At 46.4% G+C, this 19,907-nt stretch overlaps 1 protein-coding gene across 1 annotated transcript; it reads left to right on the top strand.

The window, feature by feature from the left end:
- Positions 1-12,694: 12,694 nt before the first annotated feature.
- LOC124649360 (sister chromatid cohesion 1 protein 1-like) lies at positions 12,695-19,319 on the top strand. Its single transcript, XM_047189006.1, has 20 exons — positions 12,695-12,805; positions 13,051-13,119; positions 13,206-13,264; positions 13,355-13,399; positions 13,504-13,523; positions 13,619-13,695; positions 15,166-15,262; positions 15,436-15,517; positions 15,608-15,686; positions 15,834-15,997; positions 16,668-16,705; positions 16,806-16,958; positions 17,060-17,225; positions 17,324-17,376; positions 17,471-17,618; positions 17,688-17,784; positions 18,059-18,189; positions 18,305-18,389; positions 18,493-18,605; positions 18,988-19,319. The coding sequence occupies exons 1-20, from the start codon at positions 12,753-12,755 to the stop codon at positions 19,068-19,070; spliced, it is 1,812 nt and encodes a 603-aa protein (XP_047044962.1). The 5' UTR covers positions 12,695-12,752; the 3' UTR covers positions 19,071-19,319.
- The last annotated feature ends 588 nt before the right edge of the window (positions 19,320-19,907 follow it).

The following is a 19,907-nucleotide window of genomic DNA, read 5'->3' as shown; positions in this document are numbered from 1 at the left end:
TCGATGATGCGGGCGTGAGTCTGGTTGGCGTACTCACGGGAGTGGTCGAGATCCTGCGAGTGTGGTACGGCATGAAGTCGAGATGCTCCACATGGTGCTTCAGCTCCGGGTGGGATGGCATGTCCATGGGCTCTCCAGCGAGAGTTACGCCTCGCGAGGTGAGAAAAGCGAGGGTGGTTGAGTGCCTCCCCGCTCATCCCGCACAAGCGTGCGAGTCCTTCCCGAAGGGCGCGGGCAAGTCCGTCCAGCCGGTTGCTCTCCATGAAGGAGAAGAGGATCCTCTCGAAGTGGGAGGCTCCATCTTGCCCCTCAAATCCGCGGTGATTATCCACCGCAGTTCGCCTCCCGGCTGGTTCGCGATCCGGGCTCCGTGGAACTCCGGGTGCGGGCGACCAAGGTGGTCGGACAGGGCGTTGAGGTCGTGCTCGAAGATCAAGCTTCCCCCATTCCCGAGCTGGTAAAACTTCGTGTTCACGGGCTCCATCTGAAAGTGAAGTGAAGGATTAAGTTAGAGAAGTGAACAGGTGTGGCAAAATTTTAAGTATATTTCTAAAGAAGAACATGACTTCTCTTTTTCCAAAGAACTTAAAGAGAAGACGAAGATTTAAAATTTCAGAAATACTTCATTCATTTTTGAAACTAGATTTTCGTAACGTCCATTTCTAACTAGGGTCTCCTAAGGTCAAACAATGGCTCTGATACCAACTTGTCAACACCCGGATTTTTAAGTCCGAATGCCTATTATGTCATACATCGCAATCCCAGGAAATTGTTGTTGCGAGGCATAACAGTTAAGTATCACAGTCATCATTCATTACAAACCATAATGTCTTACAACTTGGAATCACATGATCCATATTACACGAATAGTTGATCTATTGATCAACGAACAAACACAAGTTCATAGCGGAAGCGTAAGATACAAGGACTCTCTAGTCCACGAGCCAACGCTTGACGTTAGAAGCTCCTAGTTGTGGTAGACGTCCTGCTGATCGTCATCCTCGTACTGCTGCTCGGCTTCATATTCTGGCCATTTGAATAGCCAGGGACAAAGCCGTGAGTACTTTAAGTACTCGCAATCTAATACTAATGTAAGTACTAAACTTGCTATTGAAGTGTTCTAAGCTCTAAGGTTATTTGCATAAAGCCAATTTTATTTGAATAGACATTTTCGTAAACAACTCCTCATGTGCTAACTAACTCAAGTGGGAACATTAGTGTCATTCCCACAACTCAGTTGTGATTCAAATTCCAAGTCACCGTTCAAGTTCAAAAAGATGTAAATTCTGATGACGGAAATAAAATGGCCTTTCCAACTGTCCATGACCGCGGACGCGTCTATTCGAATAGGTTTACACTCTGCAGAGGTTGCACACTTGTGCCACAACATTTGATTACATCCGTCAGGGATAAAACCCCGAATAATCGTAACTCAATACGCGGATCATCAACCATAACCTTTCACTTACATATCCTAGTATAGGCACCTCTCCCCATGAGCTTGGCCTCCCGGTGAAAACCAACTGTTAACCCGGGAACTGCACAGGGCTTGGGCCGGACATTCACCTCGTTCCACGTCATTTCTCATCGTTTCTTTTGTTGTAGAGGCAGCCTTTAGCCTAACCCCGATGACGCTTGTTTAGAGGGAACCCATACTAAGATACATAAATTTCCAGCTAAGCCTTACCCATAATCAGGATTGTGGGGTACTCAAAATTGGAATGGTATCGCATCCAACTCAATCATCAGTTTTTAGCCAAAATCACCAAGTCAAATCCAGGTCATATTCACCTTCAAAATCTTTCAATGGAAATGACTCATCATTCCAAGGTTTTCACCATCATCATTTCAAAAACACATGTTCCCATCTAGAGTAGTCATTTTTAATATAGCACTAGCATCTATGAATGAGGGGTGCTAAGTATTTTGCTTTGCTTCTAGGCTAAACTTGATACTCTTGTACTAATCCAATACTAACCAAGTGAATCATGAATCAAAAAGTACTTTGATAAAACAAAAGTAAATAAAGCTTGTAAAGTAAAACTGGGAAATAGGATCATAAGCATAAAGTAAAATGGGGTAATGCCTTGCTCATGGTGAGCTTTGCACTTTGCAAGAGTATTATCTTGCCTTGGTTGGGAAACTGGTCAAAGTGGTCTTCTTCTTCTTGGAAGTAGACCTCCTCCTCCTCCTGGTACTCCTCGGTACTAGCGTCTAAAATACGAATACGGGGTACACAATCATCACACCAAACTTATCTAATTAAACTAAGCACAAACATGGTTCACACACTTAAACTAGCATCACACATTACTATTAAGTTGGTGGATGTGTTTTTCTTATTAATTAAGAAAAATAATTTCCTCTCATACTAACTTAGATGTTATTTTCAATTACTTAGAGAAATAATTTCCTCTCATTATCTTCTTAAGATTTAATTTCTCCTATGCATAATATGTGACCTAGGTTGACCCAAGTCAACCTCTTCACACTTATCATTTGGAGAAAATGATTTCAATGAGGTGAGCACCTCATACCATTTAATTCTAGCATATCAAAGATTTAATATCATCAACAATTCATATGAGACCTAAATGACCAGAGTCTCTACCTCATTTTGAATTGTTCATGACAAGATTTAAATGAGAGAAACACTCCCATAAGATTTCTTAATAGTTTTGGACAATATCTTTTACTAGAAAAAGCCATAAAGTCATTTAAATCAACTAAACCATGATCATTCAAAGTAAGCATGGCATATTTTTGCAGAAACAATTAGTATAAGTGAAATGTGAATTATTGGAGGTGGAATTAACTGAAAAGCATTTATGGTTGATTTTTAAGAATTTTTATAAGGCAGAAAAGTCCCTGCTTTGTTTATTTTGTCATTTTAATTCTACAAAATATCTAGGGTTCTATCCAGTGGCATTGTGTAGAAAAAATCCTAAGGTTTCCAAAAATATAAAGTTTACAAATTTTGGACTAGTAGATTTGTCCCTATTGAAATTCAAAGTTTGCATCAGATTTGGGTTATTTCTCTATTTTTCCTATTTGAATTTGAAACGTGGGCTGGCGGGAGAATTAACGGGCTTGGCAGAGAGAGAGGGAGTTGGGCCGGCCCAGCTTCGCAGCGGGCCAGCTGACAACGTGGGGTCCACGTTTCAGCGTGACTCACACGCCGAAACGGTACGCTGAATGGGAGCCGTGCGATTAGAAGGAGATCGCACGGTCGAGGGAGGCCTTCGTCTCCGGCGAGAGGGGACTCACTGGCGGCGGCGGTAGGGGGTCAGCGAGCTCGTCGGAGCTCCGGCGGTCGTCGGCGATGTGCGCAGCGACGTTGGAGTGGATGAGGAAGCGCCTGGAAGCAGTTGCGTCTCCAATGGTGGCCTCCTGCTCCGGCGACTCCGTGTACTGGTGGCGGCGGCGAGCTTGCGATTGGGGCGATGGAGTGGCTAACTCGGTGAAATTGAGCGGTCGAGGAGAGCTGTGAGGATGAGTGGAAGCGATTGGTGTGCTCGGATTGAGAGGAGGCGTCCTCCTTTTATAGCGGCGAGAGGTGGCTGTGGCGCCCGGCTAGGGTCGTCGTCGTCGTCGTTCCAGGTCGGCGAAGAGGCAAGGGATGGGCGCAGCGTGTTGCTGGTGCACTGGCGAGGCTGACGCGCGTGATGGCGGTGAAGACGAGGCTCTACAGCGGCGGTGAGCTTGACGGGAGCTCGCAGGCAGTGGCGGATGGTCGTCGACGCGTTCATCACCTGCGGTGTTCCCGCGGGCCAGGGAGCGTGTCCAGGCGCATCAGAGTGAGAAGAGGCGTCGACTGGCGGTGAGCGTGAGGGCTGAGGTGATGCGAGGACGCGGGGCTCGTCACGCTCTGGCGCGTCCAGAGGGAGTGCCATGCGCGCTCTGGCGCGGCATGGGCAAGTCCTGGGCGCGTCTGGGCGCTCGTGTGCTGACGCGTGCGAGCTCGGTCTCGGTCAAGGGATGGCATGAGCGTGTCCAGGGAGGTGAGAGGAAGCCAGTGGACATGAGGGTTCGGGCCAGAGGTGGCCAGAGGTGAGAGGAGCATGGTGGTGGCATGTCATGCCACGGCATGGCCAGATTTTGATGATTTGATCACACAAAGCTTAATGCAAGTGGTGCTACTGGTGCTGAGGGGTGAGAGGGGGCGCCAGGGCATCTGAGGAGGGCCAGAGCTTGGACTTGGTCCTCTCCAAGACCAGCATGGGCTCAATTTTTACTGCTGTCAGCAAGGTGTTCGATGTAATGCCCGCAAGAAAATAATTTTTGAAATTTGAAAAGATTTTTGGTGGAGTGTAAACATATAATAAGTGGAGCCTTTTGGTGGTGGTGGTGGTCAAAATGGAATTGAGATGTAAAATCACATTTTGCATATGATCTTACATATGTGAAAAAGTTCCAACTTTGCTTGCTTCTCATTTGAATTTGGTGATGAATTTGGGGTGGTGGCTTTGGGCAAAGTTGAAGTGCTTGATGTTGTCTTGGATGAGGTGCAAAGAGTTGACAAAGTGTAGATGTGAAAGGTAAAAATCCAGGGGCTCAAAGTGTGCATCAGGGTAAAAATGACACATATGACCATAATCATATGTGAGCTCCTATTTGCTTCAAATTTGATTTGAAAAGTGTTTGATGGTTTCCAAAGTTGTTAAAAAGTGTTTAGTATCCATTTACACCCAATGGTGCAAACCAAAATGGTCTATAACAAAGATTTGTAAAAATGGCCTAAGCCTTATGTGTGTGTGAAGTTGATTTTTAATATTTCTTTTCTATTTTCTTTTTATTTGACTTTGGATGATCAAGTGATCATTGCTAGGGTTTTAGAGTGAGAGAGAACACATAAGCAAGCATCATGGCAATTGCACACTCAAAATAATTAATAAGGTGATCTACATGCATAAACCTATATGATGAGAAAAAGTTTTTGTTAACTCTGATTTTTGGATTCTTGAATTTCTCTCTTGTTCATTTTATGGAAATTTGGGATGTTACAATTTATCCCGGAGTTCACACTCTTGCGAGTGCTAATCTCCGGTGGAGAGGTGCGGTGGCTTAGTGCTCCCGAACTCCACAAGAGGCTCACCTTGAGGTGCGGTTGCTCGATGCACACCAACGCCACAAAGGCCTCACCCCAAGATGCGGTACTCACACCACACACCGAGCGCCACAAAGGCGCCTCACCTAAATCTCCGGTGACCCTCGCCACGAAGGCCTAGGTCACGGTTCCACTAAGGGATTTCCTTCGAGGCGAAAACCGGGCCTTACACAAAGGTTGGGGCACACATCCACAACTTAATTGGAGGCTCCCAACAAATCACCACAAAGGTCTAGAATCCGTCTAGGGTTCCAAGAACCCAAGAGTAACAACCTTCTTGCTTTCACCACCACGAATCACCGTGGAGAACTCAAACCGATGCACCAAATGCAATGGCAAGAACACCACAAACATGCTCAAGTCCTTCTCTCTCAAATTCCAACAAAGTTACAAAAGCTATTGGGGGAATAAGAGAGGAAGAACAAATAAGAGGAGGAACACCAAATTTCTCCAAGATCTAGATCTAGTGGATTCCCCTCACAAAGAGAGGGATTTGATTGGTAGGAATGTAGATCTAGATCTCCTATTCCTTTTCCCTCAAAAAGATTCAAGAAGCATAGGAGGAGTAGAGGGAAAGGGAAGCTCTCAAGGTCAACAATGGTGGAGAGCACTTGGGGAAGAGGTAGCTGCCCAAGGAGGAAGAAGGGGGGCTTAAATACCCCCTCCCATCGAAATATGACCGTTTGGGTGTGCTCAGGCCGGATTTTCCGGGCCGGATATTTGGCCGGATTTTGGGGGGGGGGGGGGATTATCCACCCCAAACTTGGGCCGGAATATCTGCCCCCCTGAAAACTAGCAGAAACATCAAAATGAAACGGGCATAAGTTTAGCATCCGGACTCCGATTTTGATGATATTGGGCTTGTTTTAAAGCTAGGAACAAGCTCTACAAGATCATGCAGGGAACCATCATAATCCAACAATGTAGGATAGAAACAAATGATGAAAGGATTGACCTATCTAAAAAAGACATACCGGTGAAAACCTTCAACCTTGAAAATGCAACAAGTTGTCTATGCGAAATCCGTTTTCGATGAACTAGAGCTTGTCATGAGAATAAGCACAAGCTCTAAAACATCACATGGATAAGATACAAATAACAACCAAGAAAGATGATGCAAGGATGCAAAGGTTTGAGCTCTCCGAAGGATACGATCGAGTTACTCACCCGAGAGCCCTCTTGATAGCACGACAACTAAACTATAAACCGGTCTCCAACTACACTATGAGACCGGTAAGAAAGAAACCCTATCAAGAGCAAACCTTATACTTGCGCATTCCACTTGAGCTCGATGATAACGATCTTGACCGCAACAAGATGGAACGCCTTTCTTGATTGTGCTTGCTTGACGAAGTCTTGTGGATTGCTCCCCCATAATCCATCATGGGAGAGCTTCTTCTTCGGCGCATCTTCACATATCCATGAACACCATATGGAGAGCATGCTTCAAGCAAATGATCTCTTTGAGATGGCTCACCTTGAACTTGCACTTCATTTCTTCATGGCAAGCTTCAAGCATATGATCTCTTCGAGTTGGCTCATCTTGAACTTGCACTTGATTTCTTCATGGCAAGCTTCAAGCATATGATCTCTTCGAGTTGGCTCATCTTGAACTTGCACTTCATTTCTTCATGTTGATGTCTTGAACTAACTTGAGGGCTCACTTCATCTTCATCTTCAAGACATACTTGACACTTGATATCCTTCATCAATTTCTTCTTATTGCAACCTTGAAGCCAACATATGGTTCAAGCATTGCCTATGGACAACACCTACAAATATAACTCAATGCAAACATTAGTCCATAGGGATTGTCATTAATTACCAAAACCACACATGGGGCTCCATGCACTTTCACCTGGCCCGGTCCAACCGGGCGCCAGACCGGATCCACCCCGGCGCCGACCGGGCGCTCCGCTTACTGCGACCGGGCGGGTTACTGCGCCACAATTCCCGCGCCCGGTCAGCACCCGGTCCCTGGCCCGGTTTGAACCGGCCAGCCAAGTCCCAGGCTCGGTCGACCGGCCCCCAGACCGGCCGTGTCCGAGTCTGTCTCGACCAGATCTATTTTGGGTCGGTTATTCTCGTAGTTTTTCAACCAGAAGTCGTCCTGGACGCCTATATAAGTCCATAGGACGCCCCCTAGCTGCTTGAGACCACGTTTAAGATAAACCCTAGTTCTTAGTTGTTTGCTATGCAAAACTATTGAATTTCCTACACCATATTGCTTGATATTGTGTAGATCCTGTTAAAGTCTTGTGTGATCTGCTGTTTCATTGGGAATTAGACGGTTGCAACTTACCGCTTCGTGGTCGGCGGCTACGTGCGCAAGTGTGTGGGGTTGCGAATATCTTGCAGGGTTGAGAGCTGTTGCATTGGCGACATGGACCAATCGAGAGATCTCGTTGCGTCATACAAGTTATCATCCACTACATCGTCGTGTTCCTCCGCTGCTATCACCCCGTGATCATCATCACTACCGTTGCTTACTGGGAAGATCGGGCCACCCCATATCAATAGATGGCGGCGCACACTCACCCGACAAATAGTCGAACAGGGTGCGGGCACCTATCATCGCTGCTGCGGGCAGCTGCTTGGGGGCCTTGGAGTGCACCACTGATGCACGGTTGAGGTAAATGGACGAAGGCGATGACCTTGTCATGGACTCGCCCACCTCCGGTGACCCATCCCGTGGCAGGTACAAGTACCACCCCGACGGTGCAATCATTTCGTGCGCGCCGGGCGTGTACCCAAAGGGGGCAGTCGGCGGGGCTGTTGACCGGGGAGGAAGGGGCCGGTCACGGACGAGGCATAGATTCCGCCGAGGCTGAGCCGGCGCCCGGGACAGCCAGGTGCGCGAGCACAGCGTGGCCGTAAAAGAGCATGGCCTGCTCTTGCATGGCCCTCGCGTGCTTCGTCACGTGCATCACGTTGATTGAAGAGCGGACCTCTAGGAATTTCCAATAGGGTAGATCCCAAAATATAGATTTTTTCTTTCACATGGGTGCGTGTCCGGTAACGACGTCATTCGGAACAGATTGACCGCCAGTACCCTTTCCAAAGGTTAATTTTATGTCCTTGACCATATCAAGTAAATCATCACCGGTACGGAGTTCAGGCTTCTCCCGGTGATCTGCCTCACCTCCGAAATGATTGCCTTTCTTTCTGACGAGGTGCCTCTTTGGAAGAAATCGATGATGCCCCAGGTAAACAACCTTCTTACATTTATTCAAATATGCACCTTCGGTCTCATCTAAACAGTGCGTGCATGCATTTTATCCCTTGTTTGTCTATCCTGAAAGGTTACTAAGAGCAGGCCAATCATTGATGGTCACGAAAAGCAACGCTCGTAGGTTAAATGACTCCTGTTTGTACTCATCCCATGCATGTACACCTGGTTTGGTCCACAACTGTAAGAGTTCTTCAAATAACGGCCGTAGGTACACATCAATGTTGTTGCCGGGTTGCTTTGGGCCTTGGATGAGCACTGGCATCATAATGAACTTCCGCTTCATGCACAACCAAGGCGGAAGGTTATAGATACATAGAGTTACAGGCCAGGTGCTATGACTACAGCTCTGCTCCCCAAAAGGATTCATTCCATCTGTACTTAGACCAAACCTTAAGTTCCTCGCGTCATCTGCAAAGTCCGGGAACTCTCTATCGATTGTCCTCCACTGCGACCCATCAGCGGGGTGTCTCAGCATCTCGTCTTTCTTACGGTCTTCTTTGTGCCATCACAACAACCTGGCATGCTCTTTATTTCTGAACAGACGTTTCAACCATGGTATTATAGGAGCATACCACATAACCTTGGCAGGAACCCTCTTCCTGGGGGGCTCGCCCTCAACATCACCAGGGTCATCTCGCCTGATCTTATACCGCAGTGCAGTGTACGTGCATTTTTCTAAATTTTCGTATTCAGCGTGGTAGAGGATGCAGTTGTTAATGCATGCATGTATCTTCAGCACTTCTAATCCTAGAGGACAGAGAACCTTTTTTTGCTTCGTACCTACTGTCAGGCAATTCCTTATCCTTTGGAAACCTCCTCTTCATTATTTTCAGTAACTTCTCAAATGACTTATCACATATACCAGCCTCTGCCTTCCATTGCAGCAACTCCAGTGTGGCACCGAGCTTTGTGTTGCCATCTTCGCAATTTGGGTATAACTTTTTTTTGTGATCATCTAACATGCCCTTTAACTTTCGCTTCTCGTTTTCAGTTTCTGCTTCTCTGTGTGCATCAGCGATGGCCCGACGAAGATCATCATCAATGGGCTCATCTGATGCCTCTTCATCTTCACCTCCTCCTGCCTCTTCATCTTCATCATGCCCCGTTGCAGTATTACCGTAGTTAGGGTACATATCATGATCCTCTTCTTCTTCTTCTTCGTTGTCTTCCATCATAACTCCTCTTTCTCCATGCTTAGTCCAACAATTAATTATAGCTGGGCATGAAACCTTTCCAAAGCAGGTGAGAGTGAATGACTTGCCAATCAGGGTATTGCGTTAAGTTCCGGCAATTAACACATGGACAACATATAAAACCATCCGCATGTGGGTTTTCCGTAGCCACACAGATAAAATAATCCAAGCCCGAAGTAAACTCGGGTAGGCGTCGGTCAACGTACATCCATTGCCGCCGGTTCATCTACATCAAATAATTAAGTTTATCAAAAAACAATTACAAAACTTTATAATATATATAAATAGTGGAAATTAGCACCGTACAAATGAAAGGGTAAAGTTGCTTAACCTTGATCGAGGAGGAAAGAAAGAGGAGAAAGCTTAAGTGTCGCTCCGGCACCTCATATCATATTTGTTTTGTGTAAAATCAAGCGGCATCATTCTCTCAGACATTTCATCGAACACCTTATGTGCATGGCAAAGAAAAGCAAGCAAGCACTCAACACACACCTCCCTCCAAGAAAAAATGAAGTGAGTGTTGGCTGGTTGGGGGTGAGCTCAATATATAGGCAAAGGGACCTTTAGTACCGGTTCGTGTTACGAACCGGTGTAAAAGATAGCCCATTTGCACAGGCGACGAACCTTTAGCACCAGTTCGTGTTACGAACCGGCGCAAAAGATAGCACATTTGCACCGGTTCGTAACATGAACCGGTGCTAAAGGTCCCTGGAATGGCTGGACCGCACGAACCGGTGCTAATGACCCCCTTTAGCACCGGTTCGTGCCAAATCCGGTGCAAAAACTCTTTGGGGCAAAAAACCAAAGCCCTTGTTTCTACTAGTGTCAATTGCTCCAATGCTAGTACATGCCATGGGTGTAGATCCACTCGGCTTGAGGGAGTTCGCGGCCATAGCTGACGAGCAGGGGATAACGCAGACGGCCACTCCACTCCTTGCCACCGCCACAAGGCACCACCGACCAAAGCTTGGTCGGCGGCCGCGGGGATCTTTTCGTCTTCTCACCAATGGCTTTGGCGTTGGCCGGTGCCCTTGGGCTTGGGTGTAGCGTGCCCATCGGGCACCACGGCGGCGCGACGCGATGTTCCTAGAAACGGATCGCCATGGCAGCAGGAGGTGGGTCGGGCAGCCGGAGGCCTCAGCGGGAGGCGGGGGCAACCTCGTGCTCGGCAGATCTATTGCGCTAGGTGGCGCGGTAATGATTGGTGGTGGTCGGCGGATCCCTAGTGCTCCTTCCGGCGGTTTCACGATGAGAGAATTCGTTGTTTAACACTACTTATAAATACGATTCTATATTTGGCTCTCGAAATGTCTGTCTTCATATTTGACACTATGTTCAACTTTTTGTTGGTATAACAAATTTTTCGTCTGCTGGAAATTATTTTTCCTATTTGCCCGGACAGGCAAAAAAAGACTAAATGACAAATTGAAAAGTAAAACATTTTAAGGCTAAATGGAACGTCACACCTTTAAGCAGTGCCAAATTTTTAAATCTATTTCAGGACCAATATAGGATAGATCATCTAGCGATCAGCTGTGGAACTTGAATTGGGTACTTCCCAAAGAAAATACAAGGAAGAGCGCCAGGGACAACGGTTTTGCCCAATCCTCAGCTCAGCAGCGTCTTGCGCGGTTGCACCTGTGGCGTGAGGGATTGAAGCCCGGGCACTGCCAAATCGCCAGCGCCGGTTTCCTGCTCGGCAGCGTCTTGTGCCTCAAGCGCGTGGAGTTCAAGCCCGGGCACGTGCCCGGGGAACAGGGACCTTGCGTCCGCCCATGCACATAGGGGCACCGCTCCCGCCGACGACCGCCTCCTACTCGAGCTAGGCATGGAGCCTACAGCCCGCCGCCACGTCCACCGTGTTGCCAGACGCCTTTTAGGGTGCCGGTGGAGATGCCATGATTAGTGAATATCTTCATTAGTTATTTAGAAAAAAAATATCATGAAACGTGCTCACTCGAGCTAATACACGTATATACAAGTAGTGGCACTGCCACATATCCATGGGGTGGGGACACCGCTCGACCCCTGGATTTGCCTCTGCTCGCTCATCCGCTCTCTCCAGAGACGCATTTATTGGCCTTTAGCAATTAATCAACCAGATCTGCTCCTATTAGCTTTCTACACCTCGTTTGTAAGTATCTCATGTAGTTCCTCTAGTCATCGGTCTCAGGTCTGCCCTATCTCCTCAAACCGATTCAATGGCCCCCTCCCTCGCTCTCGTTCATGTTCCATAGGAAGCCCTCCGCCGACCTAGGCACTAGCAACTCTCTGACGAAACTCTGGAGGATAGGGAGGGGGTGGTGGTGGTGTAATCGCCTCGTTGCTACACCTAAGGACATGTCCAACGGCGGTGGTGGTCTCGCAGTACAAACCGTTGGACGACGATAGTGGTGCAGTCGCCTGACTTGGTTTAGAAGAAGTTCCTGAAACAAAGTTGTTGCTCAAGAGGATTTAGGAAGGATCGACTATGTGTGATGAATTTGGCCGAATCGATTTCCTTGAACTCTGAAGGAGTAAACACGGACTTTGAAAACTAGGGTTAATGAAACATGGTGTCTAGATAATATCCATCCGAGTTTAGCTAAATTAGCGACATATTTTTCGGGGTGAAGGAAGTAGTGGGTTGTGGATATACCTGGGCATTTCTTGGGCCGGGCTGGGTTTCGGGTCAGACCCGAAAAAGGCCGAACTTAAATTTCCAGGCCCAAGCACGGCCCGGCCCGAGCTTCGGGCTTATAAACCTGGCCTATACAGACAAAAGGCTGGCCCGACCTAACAAGCCCGGCCGAACTAAGCCTAAATCCTGTTTTCTGCAAGCCTATGCTCGGCCCGGCCCGATGTTTAGGCTTCAATATCAGGCTCGAACCCAGCCCGATATGCAAGTCCTTGTGAAAACGGATCAGGACATGTAGGTAGTAGTATATTTTCGCGAACATGACGGTGAACTTTGGATTCACTGTGCGAGCCGGCGCGATAGGTCCTGTCGCGCTGCGCAGCGCAGCGCCAGCGCACGCGGATCCTCCGGCGGCATCTTAAAATACCGACACTACCCTCCGCGGGGCGTACCATTTCTCGGATCTGCCATCCCTCTTTCTTCCCCCCACAAGAGAGAGGCCTCCTCCTCCCAGTCCGGACGAACCGCACGCAACCCAACCCCTCGCAAAACCCCCACCCACTCCGCCACCATCCTCCTCCTGCTCTCCGCGGCGCGGCGAGAATGTTCTACTCGCACCAGCTCCTCGCGCGGAAGGCGCCGCTCGGCCAGATATGGTGCGCCTCCTCCCCTCCTCCATCCTCCGGCCGCGCCCCTCGCCGCGGCGGCCGCTGATTTCCCTTTTCTCCGAGTTTGATTCCGTGATTTTCGGCCAAATGTTTGGTTCCGGGTTTTTTTTTCTGTGTGTGTGTGCGGATGTTTCGCTCGATCCGCTCCAACGCGGGGTCCCGCTCGTCCGCCGCCGCCGCCGCTCCGATCCGGCCACCCACTGACTCCCGCTTGTTCCCCGTCCGTCTCGCAGGATGGCGGCGACGCTCCACGCGAAGATCAACCGCAAGCGGCTCGACAAGCTCGACATCATCAAAATCTGGTGAGCTAGCAACCCGACCCAACTGCTTTCCCTCGCGCGCGCCCCCGTCCTTGATTTTAACTAACTCGCGTCTATGTGCCGTGCAGCGAGGAGATCCTCAACCCGTCGGTGCCCATGGCGCTCAGGCTCTCCGGGATCCTCATGGGTGAGTCGCTCCCTTCCTCCTCCGCTTTCCCCCCTCCCCTCCTCGGAACCGTTCGCGTAACGCGCGCGCGCGTGTGTGTGTCGTGAGCAGGTGGCGTGGTGATCGTGTACCAGAGGAAGGTGAAGCTCCTCTTCGGTCAGTCACTCCCCTCCCGCCTTCCCTTCACTGTTTTTTTTTGTTGCTGTTGGAATGTTCTCATCGCCTCAATTTCGTGTGCACGGTCTCTTGCTTGCTCGCAGATGATGTGTCCCGGCTCCTGGTAACCTCCCAATCTCTCCGCGTGCTGCTTGTATCCTTGCCGATTCGGGTCCAGTTACGGTCGCACTAATTTCTCTCTCTCGCGCGCTCGCGCAGGTTGAGATCAACCAGGCGTGGAAGATCAGGCCGGCCGTGGACCGCACGGTGCTCCCCAAGGGGAAGTCGCAGGCCAAGTAAGCGCTCTCCCCCTCCCCATGCCGTGCTGCAACTGTCTGTCTATGCTCCTGCTCGCTCGGGTTCATCAAGCCCTTCTATCTGAGAGAGATCTGGCTTCCTGTGGTGATAATGCAGATTTGATGCCCCTTTCTCGCTGGAGAAGGAATTTTTTATTTTTGTGTTCAAACTGTGGTGCTAGTCTGGTTGTTGAGATTGCTGTCTATCGCAAGGAAAATTAACTCAACTCTGTGTGTTTATGGAATTTCTTAGAGGTTTGATGTTTGGTAGCAGTGTCAGTATTTCAGCTTCCTTGGTACCAATTGCTATGTGCTGCATTGTCCAGTACTGATTTTACGATGATATGATCACTATAGTTTTTACTTGCAAGTTTCCTTATGTTGCCATATCACTGGTTGTTCCAAATTGCATTTACATTTGAGCCGAGCGATATCTCGGCCGTGTGTGGTCAGAACCCAAAGTTTGCGTCCATTTCTCCCATGGAAATAGAGTTCTCTTTGTGTGTTTAGACCGTGTGGTGTTAGTCTGATAGTTTTGGTTAGAGGCTATTGCGAGGTGCCAAGATGCTCGCACGGAAAACTGAAATTTCTGTGCTTATGAAATTTCTTAAAGACTTGATAACACTGCCAGTCTCTCAGCTTTAGCTTCAGTGCTGCATTGTGCACTACTGATTTTAGGATGAGCTTGCAGTGATACTACATTGTGGTGATTTCTAGGTGCTGATGCAGGGGTTCATGCAGGTATTATATGTCTCTGCATTTGCCGATTTTGATGTCTCGGTTAGTTCATTTTAATCAGCTCCAGGTTGCAAGGTGGTTCTTCGGGACAACGTATCTGTGTGTGTGTGTGTGTGTGTGTGTGCTGTGTATTTTATGGAAGTCTTCTTACATTTGTTACTCCATTTTTTAGGAACCAGTTTGTCCATTTTCTATCTTAACAATTTTAATAGCGGGGTGGCTGGCTGGCACAGGGAGAAATAAATTAGTTTTGGGCTGTTCAGTGCTCACTTATTATTTTTGGTATCTGTTCGTGTTTGATTGCTTAAGTATCAATTGATTTCTTCAGACTAGACGATGTAACTGTAGCAGATCCGAGATTCCGAGGGAAGTGTGGTACTTGGGAAATAGCGCTATCTTCAGAGTGGATTTTATCACCTTTGAAAAATCTTAACATTTCTTCACATTCTGTCATGTTCAAAGGACAGACACTCATGTCACTGTGCACCTTTTCCTTCACCATTTAGAGTTGGTTAGCGCTCCATATGTGCTATGTAATCTCTTGCTACTGTACCATTTCCATTGAGTTGTTTCAAGTGTTTGGCCCTCTCTTTGTTAGATCTTTCATACCTGGACCGCCTTTTCACTTTACGTCAGTATACAATGGGTACAAAATGGTGGGTTAGAGAATGATATGTCGTAAGATTAAGAAAACAGTGTGCCATTTTTATTTAAAACTGGTGCTTGCTGTAGATACGAAGCAGTGACACTGCCAGAGAACGTGATTGAAATGGAGGTGGAGCAGCCCATGCTTTTCACGAATTCTGACACCGCCAAGTTCCGGGGAATGGTAATACTTTCCATTTTTGGATTCTGGAAGTTGATACTCTGATCAAATACATAATAAGTGGTGCTAAATCATGTTATAAGCTATCACCACATGAATTGGCTTTTCTGTCTCCTGACTTATGTCTTCTGTGTGAATTGTCTCCTCTCTCATCTGACTGAAATATTCATGTGCAGCGTCTGGAGGATTTGGATGAACAGTATTTTAATGTCAACCTAGATGATGATAACTTATCCCGCGCCGAGCGTCATCACCAAGGTATTTCTTTCTGCTCTTAGGAATTGCACTTTGTGATTTCTTAAGGGCTATTTTTTTTCTAACTCTAGGTTATTTATGATCTTATCTCAGCTGATCCAGTCAACATTACCCTTGTCGATAACTTTGAGTCTGGGCTTGCTGAAACTGATATCTTCAATCGTTTTGAGAGGTAAAGCAAAGTTAGATTTCCCTACTAGAATTATTTAAGTTATGTTCCTTATTTTAGTTTACTATTCTTGTGTGGTTGATGTTGTGTGCTTCTTTTAATTTGGAGGTGAGTACCAATATTCATTGTGCAATTGTACCTTGTCACCAGGTTTGACATCGCAGATGATGACACGACAGTCCATATTTCGCCCGAGGAACACCCACAGGCTCCAAGTACACTAATTCCCTCTCCACCAAGACAGGAAGAACCTCCTCAACAACAGGAACAGTTTCATGCTGCCCCTTCCCCCTTCCGTGAAGAACCTCAACAAGGTGAAAACAAGCACATGATTTAGTATATTTTATGATGCTATCATGGGAAATGGTTTATCAGCTGTAAAATTAGAAATCATCTCGGTTTGATGCCCACTGGACACCAATTATCATCTCAGTTTTGAGTACGCAACACATTCACCATGTTATTTCAATTCAGGGAAACTTCCATCCAGACTTTTTTCATTGCATAGGTCTTTTTGTAGTATGTTTCTTCATGGATAGTACAAATTTATGGTTATTGTGACAGCTAAAGATTTGCACTGGTTCTTACCGTATTGTGTGCTATGACTATTTGGTCAAGTAGCTAAAAGATTATCTTCACCCAATATCTCTCATCACCCTTCTAAATGGGCAAATCAACGATGTAGGACTATATTGTGGATTAAGTGGACATGTACTCTTGATTGCAGCCAAGTCTGCTATATAAGTTTTGGTAATCTGATAGCACCATTCACTCTTTATGACTGATTGTTACGACCAACGTTATAATACTGAGTTTGAACCTTTCCTACTTGATAAACAAAACTTTCATGTAGTTCCCCGCTTATGATAATTTCCTGTATTTTGCCTGATTGGTATATTAGAAGTCGTACCACTGGTCTCAGTTTGAGTACATCTACAGTACAGGGCAAGTATCTTGTTTTAATCTATGATGATTCTTCTGCAGGGGATTTATTGAACGAGCAAAAGGAGCAGAAGCTGAAGGTCCGTAAGATTTATCTGACAAATAGTTAGCTTTATGTGAAACTCTAATAAGGTAAAGGAGTTTGGTGTTGTTTACATGAGAATGCTTTTCACAAAGCAGGGAAAACAACCAGCTAGATCATCAAAGAGAAAAGCACGCGTGCTGGGCCCTGAAGTGACTGTGGATACCCAGACAATGATCTCAGGAAATATATATCAGACATGGTTGAAGGACCCGTCAAGCCTTGTCTCTAAAAGGCGCCGAGTCAGCAGTGTATGTCAATGTGTTATTGCTCGGGACTACCTATTTTCCAAGATGTCTGAACTGATGCATTTTACTTACAGAATTGATGGTTGTCTGTTTACTGTTTACAGAAAATTAATTTTATTCAGGAAACCAAGATAGGCAACCGCATGAACTTGCCCCCGGTTGGCTTAATGTCTTGCTCAGAGAACTCACCAGGATTCTATTACCCTAAGCAGCTTATGCAGCTCTGGAAGGAATGCACTGAAGACAAGTCCTCAAAGCCCTCTTCTTCAGGTCACTCTAAAACTTGATTTCGTGTCACCTTTTTGACTGCAATAAATGCATTTTTTAACCTGAGGTGCTAATTCCGAGCTGAACGCTGTTTCATACAGGAGAGAAAACATCATCATCACAAGAGCAGCAGCCAAGAAACTCGCCACCTCAGGTTGTCCCAGATCTAGTTTTTGGAAAAAATTCTGACATGTTTCCATACTGCTTACTTGCATCAACATTTATCTCAAAAGTGGTTCAACTTGCAGCCTCAAGAAGAACATCAGAATGAAATGGGAGCTCAACCAATGGACTTCACAGATGGCATTGAAAAGATCAGAGTAAACAAGACTGGAGAATTTGAAAACGGTTTTGATTCTGTGCATGGTGGCCATAGTGTTACACCGGGAAGTCCTGGTAAGTTGGGAATCTTTGTTTTCAAAGTTGTTCTTCTTTAGCCAGTAGATGACATCAGCTCTGCTGTAGGATTAAGTCACAGGTCCGCGTCAAGCTCTGGTGGCTCTAGAAGGGGGGGATTTCTTCCATTGGATCCAGAAATACCTTTGCAACCTGGAAGTGGAAGGTAACTGATGATATGGTCTTTATAGTTGCATGAATAATGGAATATTGTGATCTTGTTGTTCTGAAAATCCTCGATCATTAAGTCTTTTTTCTCTCCTTATACTGGGGTTTTCCTTTTGTTTCTATGCTCCAACATCTAGAAACTGTTGGGAGCTGTCTCATTGATGGTCAATTTGACATAAAGGAAAATGCCTGATCGTTGATGTTAAACATCATATGGTTCTTCATTGTGTTGCTTAGTTCCTCAGTGTAACTGTGTGAGGACTATTGAACAGGTCCAAGAGGAGGCAGCTTTCATCTGGAAGAAGCTTGGGAAACCTTGATCCAGTTGAAGAGGAATTCCCGCTGGAGCAAGAATTGAGGGACTTCAAGCTGAGAAGGCTTTCAAACATTGGACCAACTCCTGGTTAGTTTAATTTCTGCCTTTCTTTACTTAGTTTAAACTGCTGTAATACGGATAATGTGTACTTCGTCATATTTTCTCCATGAAAATAGCAGTTAAAAAATAAATTTCGTTTCAGATCTTCTGGAAGAAACTGAACCAACCCAAACTCCGAATCAGAAGAAATCCAGTCCTCCTGACGAGATCACCGAATCGATACACTCGTAAGTGTCCTGGGCACATTGCTGATATTTCCAGGGCGGCTTATGGTTGACTCACGGCTTACAAGTTTGTACATCATGTGACGCTAGATTTGAATTCATGCAGGCACTTGAAGCTACACTTTGATGGCCCAAGTGCCCCGCAGTCCGAATCCCTAAGCCATCTGACTGTTGGGATGAATACAGCACAGGCTGCCCGGCTGTTCTATCAAGCATGTGGTATGCGATAGTTTGCCAATTCTCCTGGTTAACTGTGCAAGTACTAGCTGTCTTAATCCATGATGATATATTTCCTTTCCTGCTTGTTGCCCATTCATAGTTTCCATGTGCCATAACTGTAAGTACATGCTGCTTCACAGGCCATGATTGCTTGCTCTGTTATGCTGGTTTATTTATAGGATCTTGATAAGTTTTTAACTTGGATGTGGTTTTAACTGAAGATACATCAATGCCATGCATGAAAACTGGGAAACACTGAGTTTGCACGAGCATTTGAAACACTGGAGACATAACTGCTACTAGGACGTGCACCGCAAATTTCCATTTGACTGTGTATTGCTGAATGTAGCTTGCTGCTTACTGCGGTTTCTATATCGTGCAGTTTTGGCAACTCTGGATCGCGTCAAGGTCACGCAGGTGGAGCCGTACGGCCCCATCCTGATCTCGAGAGGGCCAAACATGTGATCTCCCCTCCTAATGTTAACACCTGGAAGAATCAGAACCTCGTGTTTTATATATCTATAGTAGTGTTTTATTTATATATCTATAGTAGTGTTTTTTGGTTTGCACATAAAGTCCTGTAGGTGGGGTTACGTCTGCTGGTGGGAAGCAAGTGATGGTGCTGTGTTAAGTTGGTAGTTTTGTTCAGGTCGCAGGGAAGTTTTGTAAGCTAAGTTATGCTCAACTGAGAGGTTTGAGATTTCGTGTAGGTCAGTTTTGCGTGTTATGTTTATCAGGAGATAACTTGTACTGAAGCCTTGTTGGGATAGCTTGCACTGGAGCCTTGTTGGCTTTGTTGAATCCTTATGTTTTATCCCACTTTACATCACTTGATTGAAATGCGTTTTTTGATTACTGATTATTCAAAAATTTTGTAGACATACATTGCCATATAATATTTGTTTGAACTCAACCAGGCTTCAATGCAGACACAATGTTGCAGTACATGCAGTCTGGTGATTTCAATCGCCTGAGAAAGGAAACGCCACCGCTGTTTCTCCATATTTGTCTGTTGAAATTCAAATTTAACAAATGGAGTAGCAAAGTAACCGAGTAAGGTAATACGCGAGACATTTAACGGCACAAGTGTAAACGCCATAGTTCTTGAAACATTTGAACAGAAGAGGTCTCAAAAACAGTTTTGCCACTCGCGTCCAAAACCAAACACATCAGAAAAAAAAAGAAAAAAAAAGCAAACACATGGTGGCTCGCTTCCTTCCACGCGTGAAGCCGCTCCGCGCAGGCCCTGTTCGACGCCGCGACGAGGCCCTGTTCGACGCCGCGCTCCTCGCCGGCCATGCC

This window comes from Lolium rigidum, chromosome 4, assembly GCF_022539505.1.
Source record: "Lolium rigidum isolate FL_2022 chromosome 4, APGP_CSIRO_Lrig_0.1, whole genome shotgun sequence".
NCBI classification, from domain to species: domain Eukaryota; kingdom Viridiplantae; phylum Streptophyta; class Magnoliopsida; order Poales; family Poaceae; genus Lolium; species Lolium rigidum.
This window is presented reverse-complemented; position numbering and strand designations above follow the sequence as displayed.

Excerpts from the sequence above, each read along its gene's own strand:
- LOC124649360 (XM_047189006.1), top strand. The coding sequence starts at position 12,753 with ATGTTCTACTCGCACCAGCTCCTCGCGCGGAAGGCGCCGCTCGGCCAG. Across the intron at positions 16,706-16,805 it reads AAAAGGAGCAGAAGCTGAAG|GGAAAACAACCAGCTAGATC; the intron begins GTCCGTAAGATT and ends TTCACAAAGCAG. Across the intron at positions 17,377-17,470 it reads CAAGAAACTCGCCACCTCAG|CCTCAAGAAGAACATCAGAA; the intron begins GTTGTCCCAGAT and ends TTCAACTTGCAG.